At 30.3% G+C, this 9,793-nt stretch overlaps 1 protein-coding gene across 1 annotated transcript; it reads left to right on the forward strand.

Annotated features, from left to right (window-relative positions):
• The first annotated feature begins 6,881 nt into the window (after positions 1-6,881).
• On the forward strand, positions 6,882-9,511 carry LOC130893091 (uncharacterized). The gene is made up of 2 exons (XM_057798888.1): positions 6,882-7,153; positions 7,249-9,511. The coding sequence occupies exons 1-2, from the start codon at positions 7,090-7,092 to the stop codon at positions 8,340-8,342; spliced, it is 1,158 nt and encodes a 385-aa protein (XP_057654871.1). The 5' UTR covers positions 6,882-7,089; the 3' UTR covers positions 8,343-9,511.
• The last annotated feature ends 282 nt before the right edge of the window (positions 9,512-9,793 follow it).

Below are 9,793 nucleotides of genomic sequence, written 5' to 3' on the forward strand. Positions count from 1 at the left end.
AATGTTTTTAAGATTTTTAATAATAGGATGTTATATGTGTATGTTGTTACCATAAATGTTTTATGCTTATTTTTTGTTTAAAAATATTTTAAAACTTATGACTAATGATGCTGTACTTACTGAACTAATCAAACAAAACAAAATAATTATAGTGTTATAGTTATTTTAATAAATTTTATTGAAATATTTATGTAACAAGTGGCTCATGAAAATTTACTAACATTGCAATTACAAAAACAGTTTGTGATACAATAGGCAATAAAGTTTTAGGTATAATTCTTTGCATTATTCTAAACTGTTTCATTCGCCCAATAAATCGTTCCACGTGTATTCGAGCCGAAGCAATCTCTCTTGCCCTCTTAACTTCATTTTTTGTAAACTTTTTTCTCGATTTTAAAAACGGTGGCATTAATACAGTGCATTTATATTTATTACATAAATCTTCTATGTTAAAACCACGATCTGCTAATATTAAGTCACCTTTCTCGAGATATTCAAAAAATACACTATTTTCAGTTGTACTTCTATCAGTTATGCGCCCTTCAAAACCGTCTGAAAGAAAACAACACCCTCCAGTAGGTATGATTCCAATCAAAAACTTTACTGTGTTATTAGATTTGTAACTTGAATACGTATTTCCTTGTTGACTAAAATTTTTAGGCTTCTCTATGTTCCATTCACAACAATCAATAATTACTCGTATATTTTTAAATTTCTTGAAGGCTTGAGGTAAGTTCTTACTGATATGAAAATGATTTAGTTGTTTAAATTCATAATACATTAGTTGTATCCATGTAGTTGTTATTTTCGAAATATAGCCAATACTGATACCAAACCGGCAACTCAAATCATACAATAAAAAGCCACATCTTAATCTCAAAAGAGTTAAAAAAGTTGATTCTTTAAAGATAATGCTTCAAATTGTTTTATCGTTATACGTTTATTAGTCTCAGATTTTGAATGCCAGATTATCAGTGATGATTCCGTTGGCGGACCTAAAAAATTCCACACAATATCAAAATCTTCTGGCATTAAGCCTGTATAAAACTTAAAACTTTTTACGATCATTAATACACGATTCATAATTAAGAGTAGATGTATTTAGTTTTTTCGTAACTTTTTCAATCTCTTTCTGTAATTTTTTTACAAAAATGCTTTCAACTTCCATGCATGTTTGACTTTCTGCATGATTTACGGATTTATTGGTGTGTTCTCCGTTACTTGACGGTAACTCAATGGATTCAGGAGTTAAACTGTTATCTAATAGAACATCTTGAGTATCATTTTGCTGGATTGGATTTGAAGATTCTGTGTCAACATCTTTCTTTTTTTTTTATTTTTGAAGCGGACTGCCCAGAAAATCGTTTGTTGATGTTGAAGGACGTTTGTTTCGTGTTTTTGGTATCTATAAAAATTAAAAGTTTGTTAGTTGGAAAAATTTTGTTGAAAGTTTTTAAAATTATTTATTTTATCATAATTTCAGTTATAAAATAGTCAATCATTTATGACTTTGACGCTAGCAGACATTAATTTATTTTCTCAAGTAATCAATCAGCCCAGTAAATAGCAAAAACCTTAAAATAAAAAAAAAGCAACACGTAAGAAATTACTAAATCAGTATGTGTATTGCTAATAAATAGTATTTTTTACCTTATTTTTATTTATTTAGAATTGTTTCATGCCTACTACGTCTTAAATCATTCATATTTCATTGAAAATTTTTTATTTTACTCCAATCACAAACATTACTTAAAAAAAAATTTATTATTACTTACTTTACTAATTGTTGCAGAAACAGGATCTGGATTTTCTTCAGTAGGACCTTTCCCCCCAATAAAATGTTTAGAGCACACATATGAATATTTATTAATTTTTTGTACTGTTAAATCCACCCTCCTCGAAGCATGTATCCATTTATTACATCTAACCTCATCAACATGAGGCTTTATAAATGGTATAAAAAACACATTCTCTTCTGGATATCGATTATCCGACGTACAATTCGCAAAACTGCAATGCTTTGTTGGCATTATACAAGTTCAAAAAAATTTTTTTATATCAGATTTATATTTTTAAATAATAAAATAATATCACGTAAATACAATTGCTTTGCATGTAAATATTTTATGTTTGTCCCTACTACTAGTGCTGCCTCTGGTGACACGTTCGCTGCACTATTCTCAGGAAAAAGGTTCATTTTAGATGGCGTTTTTAGATTTATTAAATCAATCGAGTAGCACATTGGTAAAAGATACCATTAAAATAAATGAATTACCCATTAATGAGCTTCATAAAATTATTAAGGCTGGTGTTGTACAATCCAAGTTCGGTGAAGTAATTCTAATTGAATTTGAGTAAGCTAAGGCGTTCTTACCAAAACGAGTGAGAAACATATAAGCCTTATATCGATGAAATAAATGCGGGGTCATTCTCATTAGTATATACGGAATCTCAAAAATTTGGTGGAGCCCAACCAAGGATTTTGTTCAAAAATATTGATAATCAGGAAAGTAATTTCCTAAATTCAAATTATTTACGTATTAAATTATTATTAAATTTTTTACTTAATCAAAGTTATAATAAAAAGGGTAATGAAAAATGGATACAACATTTACATAATAGTATTAGAATTTGCAATAGAGCTTTACGTGAAATACCTTTGTCGATTGGAACGCGAAGAAATCAATATACCAATATTGGACATTTAAAACGTTGACCTGTATTAATAAAGCGAATAGGTGAATCTAAAAAGGGGTATGGGGTGAAAAATAATAATCGAAGTGATAGGATTAGGTGGGAAAATATAGCTTCAGCTTTTAAAAGTCAAATTTTGACGGCTGTGATAATTAATTTAAAACATACAAATTTGGATAATTTTTTTGAAGATTGCTTTAAAACTATTAATTTCAAAATGAATTTTATTTTAAAAAGATATTCAGCTTCAAAAGTTAATGTTTCGTTTTGCGAGGAAGTTATAAAAAGTCCTTCGGAAAAAGTCTTTAAATATTTTAGCTCAAAAAGAGCAATTCTTACTAGGAATGATAATAAGAAGGAATGGTTCCAAAATGTAGTAGAAAATTTATTGGGAAAATTATCGGAATGTTCTGAAAGTGGATCAGGTTGGGGTTTAAGTAAAATAATATCTTTAGAAGTTAATTTGAACAAATATGAAATTAATGCAGGTGGTTCATCTTTCATATCTTTGAATACTAACGTTGAAAACAAAGATAACGCTTGTTTCTATAGATCAATTGTAAGTGCTTTATGTACAACGGAAAGTCATTCTTACAGACCCTTCTCATATCCACATTATAATTAAGTGTTTAATATGGATAAACGATACCGATGCCTTTAAATAAAATTCATAAATTCGAAGAATTGAATGATATTTCCGTTAATGTATATGGTTTAGAATATCACAAAACTGTAAAAAATGACTATTATAATGTAATACCTGTGAGAATTTTTAAAGTGAAGCTTCAAAATCATGTAAATTTATTACTACTTCAAAACTTTTATATCCCAGTACTAAATGACTTTGTAACACCGCCCAATGAAACAGACTCAGATGAAAATTGTAATATTCAATTCCATTACTGTTGGAGTAAAGACTTATCCCGTTTGATATCGGGTCAATTAAACAAACACAATGATAAAAAATTTATTTGTAACAGATGTTACAAATTACTTTCATAACGCAGAAAACCTTAAAAACCACGAAGTGCTTTGTTCCACATTAAATGATTGCAAAATTTCTTATCCAAAATCATACAATTCAATTAAATTTAAAAATTTTGTTTATAAACAAAAGACCCCATTTATTATATGTGGCGATTTTGAATCATTGTTAAAAAATATAGCGATAATTCAAAGTCTCAAATCGTAAAATATCAACTACATGAATCATTTAGTGTGGGATATTATTAAAAATGTTATTACGATGATTCAGTCAGATATAGTTGTAATGGATCATGATCATTTTACGGGGGTTAAACGGGGTTGGGCTCATCAAAGTTGTAATTTAAATTATCAGAAAAAATACATTGTACCTGTAGTATTTCATAATCTTAGCGGATACGATTATCATCCCTTTGAGCACATTTGACGAATGAGACTCATCATGTGTTTACTTGGGCGAAGTTACGGTGGACGAGTCTGACTCGTCATCTGAGTTTGATAAGTAGGCGTTGATTTTTGCGACACCCCAGCTAGTTGGCGTTGATCGCAAACAATTGCCTAACGTTTTTTCGACATCTTACAGTTGCAAATAAGGTTAATTCCATTTATTATTATTTTATCCCTGGTTTTTGTTTTGATACGCTATTCTAAGATGTCTGAATTAAAAAATTCATTTTATGAAAGCGATAATGATAGTTCCGATGAAGTAGAATTAAATCTGTATGATAACAGTGATTGCAGTGAATTAGAGAATGAAAATGATGAAAACGACAATGAATTGGAAAGTGATACTGACAATAGTGAAGTAATATCAGTACGTCGAAAACGCGCGCGGCTTTTATCGAGAGATAGTTATTCTTCTATCGAACAATTGCAAGAACAATGGATTTGGGAAGAAAAAGAACATCTTGCCGATATAAAACAATTTCAAGAAATAGCTGGAATCAATGCTTTGTGCCTGCGCAAATTAGGTGATAATCCTATACCTTTGAAAGTGCTAAACCAAGTTCTTACTGAAATTTTTTGGAAAATGATAGTAGAAGAAACGAATTGATATGCCAGTCAAATAATTGCAAAAGAAGGTGCAAATAAACGAAACCTAAAGTGGTTTCCAGTAACTTTGGATGAAATGAAGGGATATATTGCATTATGTATTATTATGTCTCAAGTAAAAAAATCTAATTTGGGTTCATATTGGTCAAAAAAAACTATTATAAATACTCCAATTTATGCAGCCACTATTCCACGGGATAAATTTTTTGATATCTCAAAATTCCTTCATTTTACAGATAACGAAAAGTTGGATAAAAATGATAGAATTAGGAAAAGCAGAAATTTAGTTGATTATCTAAATAATACATTCGATCATCAGTATCACTAGATGAATCTCTTACGAAGTTCAAAGGACGTTTGAGTTATATTCAATTCTATCCACCGAAACGAGCGCGATTTGGAATAAAAATCTATAAACTTTGCGAGTCTTCATCAGGTTATTTAGTATTCGATTTAAAATCTATGTTGGCACAGATAAAATACCGGGAACTGATATACCAGCGTCTGAGAGTGTTGTCCTAGAAGTAGCACAACCAATTTTGAAAAAAGGATACACACTATACATGGACAATTGGTTTTCGTCTCCACAATTATTTTTAAAATTACTGGAACAGGATACGAATGTAGTTGGAACTGTGCGAAAGAATAGAAAGCACATGCCAAAAGAGCTTGCTTCCCTCAAACTAAAAAAAGGAGGGGCCAAAATGTTATCATCTTACGGTTTATTAGCACTAAGATGGAAAGATAAGAAAGATGTATACATGCTTAGTACAAAACATTCAAATATTGATTTACTTGAGACGGAGAAGCGAAAAAAGAAAGATGACGATTTTGACAAAATTATCAAACCATCATGTGTAATCGAATATAATACAGGTATGGGAGGCGTTGATAAACAAGACCAATTGCTAGCATGCTTTCCTGTTATGAGAAAATGCGTGAAAGGTTATAAAAAAATGGCGTTTTATCTAATAGACATGGCTATTTTCAATTCACACGTTCTATATAATAAAGTCAATTGTGGAAGCAAAACAGGCATTGTCCAATTTCGTTTAAAACTTGCTGAAGAATTATTGGAGCAAGTGGTCCTGCCAAATTATAGTACCCGTGGGCGTCCTTCAAATGCCCATACGCCACAGCGTTTACAAGCAAAAAATTGGGCACATTTTCCGGAGAATATTCCGGCAACAGAATCAAAGAAACATCCGACAAAACGGTGCCGCATATATTATAAACATAAAATAAGAGAAGAAACCACTTGGCAATGCAAACAGTGCCAGGTAACTTTACATTTACCGACATGTTTTGAAAAATACCACACGGTACAAAATTATTAGATTTTAAGTTAGTTCTTGTTCTTTATAAATATTTCTATTTTGTTACATTTATATCTGTGGCTTGGTTCTAAAAGGGCCAATGTCAATTTTTTCAAATTTTGTGTTATTTTATCAAAAGTTTCCTATTTAGTAAAGCTTTAATTCTACAAAGGCCAATGTCTAATAACAAACTAAAATTAGTTGTATTTCCATTATAATGTCAGCCAAAGTCATTGCTAGTGGTTTCTGATTTATTTCTAAAAGGGCCTATGTTGACATTGGCCCTTTTAGCATTCATACAGATGTTACTTTTTCGAGCTTGTACATGTCTATCCCCTCTTCATACCAACAATGAACTTTGTCCGACACTCTCCCTCATTTATTTGCTTTTTATCTTAACACGCGGTTTTCAAGGCATTTAGTTCAATATGTCTCATTCTCGAGTTTACAAAATATTAGAACTGTGTCGCAAATCAAGTGTTTCCAAAGGTAAGTAATATTATTAATGCTATAATGTTATAATAAATAGAAAAAATACTTTTAAAGTCAAACAGAATACTCCTTTAATTCCTTAAAAGTATACAATTGACACTACAAAACATGATAAATTATCAATTTTCTAGATCCTGTTGCTAGTACTAGCAGAAGTCAGATCGAAAGCAATGAAGCGAATCACAATAATAACATCATTGCATGTGAACAAGGTAAATTTTTCGAGTTTTCTATGTCACTTATTTTAAACATTATGTTTTTTGAAGCATTATGTTCTCAAGAACTGTTCACGAAAACATCTTTTTTTTTCTTTTGTTTGTAACATAATCTACATGTCTTCATGTATTATGATTATTTTTAGTGTTTATTATACCTACTTTATTTAATGATTGTACCTAAATAGGTATTAAGCATATGCAACCATATATATATATATATTGTACTCTATTAATTTATAGTTATAAGTTGGTACCATTGAATATTGACAATAATACAATACGTTACATGTTTAGAAGAAAGAGATTTGGATTATAATAATAGTTTTCAACCTATGATTGAAGAGGTACCTGCTGAAACCCACAATAATAATGATAATATCACTATCATTGTACAAGGTAAATTTCAACAGTTATCTTTTCAGATTTTAACAAAACTGAAAGCATGTAAATTAATGTTCCCAAAAATCAGTCACAAATCATATTTTTTTTAGATGAATTAAATTCAAACTTCCCTAGAAGTTTTCAATATACAAATGAAGAGTTACCTTCTGAAAGTTCAGATATCGCTGATTTACTTGCAGAGAGTTCAAATGATTATGTGCCTTCTTCTGAGAGTAGTAGTGAAGGTGAACAACAAACGCCTGCTAAAATTTTAAAGAATAGGGTAAGAAAACGAAGGGATGAAGTGGGAGCATCCAGGAAGCGTAAAATAAATCCTAGTAACTGGAAAAAAAATGTGAGCAAACAACGAAAATTGCAAGGTAAGGAGTATGTTACCTTGAAAGGAAAATTAATAAGAGCTAAACGCATGAAGCCCCCATGTAATTGTAGAAAGAAATACTTTGATCTTATGAGTAATGAGGAGAGAGAAATTATTTTTAAACATTTTTATCAATTATCTTACGATGGACAATCAAAATTTATTTCGGATTTTGTTGAAGAAAAAGAAAAAGCTACACAAAGGCTACGAAGGAATGACAAAAAAGAAAGTAGGCGTCAATATTCTCGGAGATATTTTTTAAATAAAGGTGAAATTAGGCTAGAAGTATGCCAAGAAATGTTTAGCAACACTTTAGATATAACAATTAAAAGAATTAGAGTGTGTATTGAGAAAAAAAGAGCTAGTGAAGCAGGTATGTGTGCTTCAGATAAACGGGGAAAACATAGAAAACAGCCCTTAATCCCAGAAAAAGAGAAAGATTTTATTAGAAGACATATAAACCAATTCCCATCCTATGAAAGTCATTATTCAAGGTCTCATTCTCAGAAAAAATATTTGCCATCTCATTTATCAATTTCACAAATGTACAGGTTATACAAGGAAGAGTGTGTCATAAACAACGTCAGCCCGCAAAAAGAATCTATGTATCGTAAAATTTTTGTCGAAGAATTTAATCTTTCATTTCATAAACCAAAAAACGATACATGTGGAAAATGTGACAAATTCGAAATGTTGATTAAAACAGAGGCAAATGAGAGTAACAAAAATATAATAATTATTGAAAATTATTGCTTTTGGCAAAATCTTCCTATGATGAGAAAAAAAATGATGTCGAAAAAAGTAAAACAAATGAAAAGATTATGACCATAAGTTTTGACCTGCAAAAATGTCTCCCAACCCCACTTTTATCAAGCGGAATATCGTTTTATAAAAGGCAACTGTGGACACTGAATCTCACTTTATACATCACTAGTAGGAACCAAAACCCAGCAGCAATTTGCTATCTATGGGATGAGACAATCGCAGCTAGAGGAGGTCGAGAAATTGCATCATGTCTATACGCGTTTTTAAAGCAAATCCCAGTCGACATTGAAGAAGTCAATATTTTCAGTGATTCGTGTCCAGGACAAAATCAAAATATTTTTGTTGCAATGATGTTTTTATTCTTAACTAAAGAATTATCTAGCAAAGGTAGGAAAATAGTAATCAATCACAAGTTTCTCGAAGCAGGGCACACCCACATGGAGGCAGACTCAGTGCATGCATTGATAGAGAAGACAAGGAAAAGAACAAATGCTCTCATTGAACTTCCTCGTGACTGGGCAAATTTAATTAGAATGATTCCAAGAAAACCACCAATCATCGTACATGAAATGCAACAAGATAGATTTCTAAACTTTAAAGAACTTCTCGGAACTGTATTTGTACAAAAAAAAGTTAATACTGCCGGGGAGCCAGTTAAGTGGACCAAAATCAAATGGATGCAATATCGATGGAATAAACCAAATGAAATCCAGTACAAAATTTCTTTTGGAAATGACGAGCAATTCAAAACAATAAGCTTAGTGAAAAAAGATACGAGACATTCTACCAACACAGATTATTATTTCAACTTACGACCCATATCAAACAAGCCATTACCATTGAGTAATGAAAAACTTAAAGACTTGAAAGACTTAATGCAGTACATTCAGCCAAATAGTCGCATATTTTATAATGCATTACTGGATAAATTGACGAGTTCATCAGATGTAGATACATTTTCAGATTATGATGAAGATGAATAAGAAAATTATAAAAAAAAATATCTTTAATAATCCCAAAAATGTACTTTGAACTGTACTTTGTGTAAATGTTCTTTATGTGAATAAAATTGTTGAATTCAGATGTTTTTTCCCCTTCTAACTGCCTTATGGATCCTCATTAAGTGAACCAATGTCACTTTAAGATGCAGTAGCTTTAAATCCAAAAAGGGCCAATGTCATAATATTTACATAAAATAGTAACTTGTTAAAAAATTTCATATGATAAAATATTGTTTCTTTACATTAACAAAAAGCAAATAAAAAAAATAATAGTGGGAATCTTAGTATAAGAAAGTTAAATCATTCTAAAAAATCTCAAATATCTTTCAACGCCTTTTTCTCAGGACTAGCATTTTTGACTTTGGCCCTTTTAGAACCAAGCCACAGATATATTTATTTATATTTTGTAATTAATATGTACTTTCAAAAATATATTTATATTACCAATATAAGCATATTCCAAATAAAATGTATTACTCTTACATATTAATCCATATAGCAAAAATTTAA

The sequence above is a fragment of the Diorhabda carinulata genome, chromosome 4, assembly GCF_026250575.1.
Source record: "Diorhabda carinulata isolate Delta chromosome 4, icDioCari1.1, whole genome shotgun sequence".
Classification (NCBI taxonomy): domain Eukaryota; kingdom Metazoa; phylum Arthropoda; class Insecta; order Coleoptera; family Chrysomelidae; genus Diorhabda; species Diorhabda carinulata.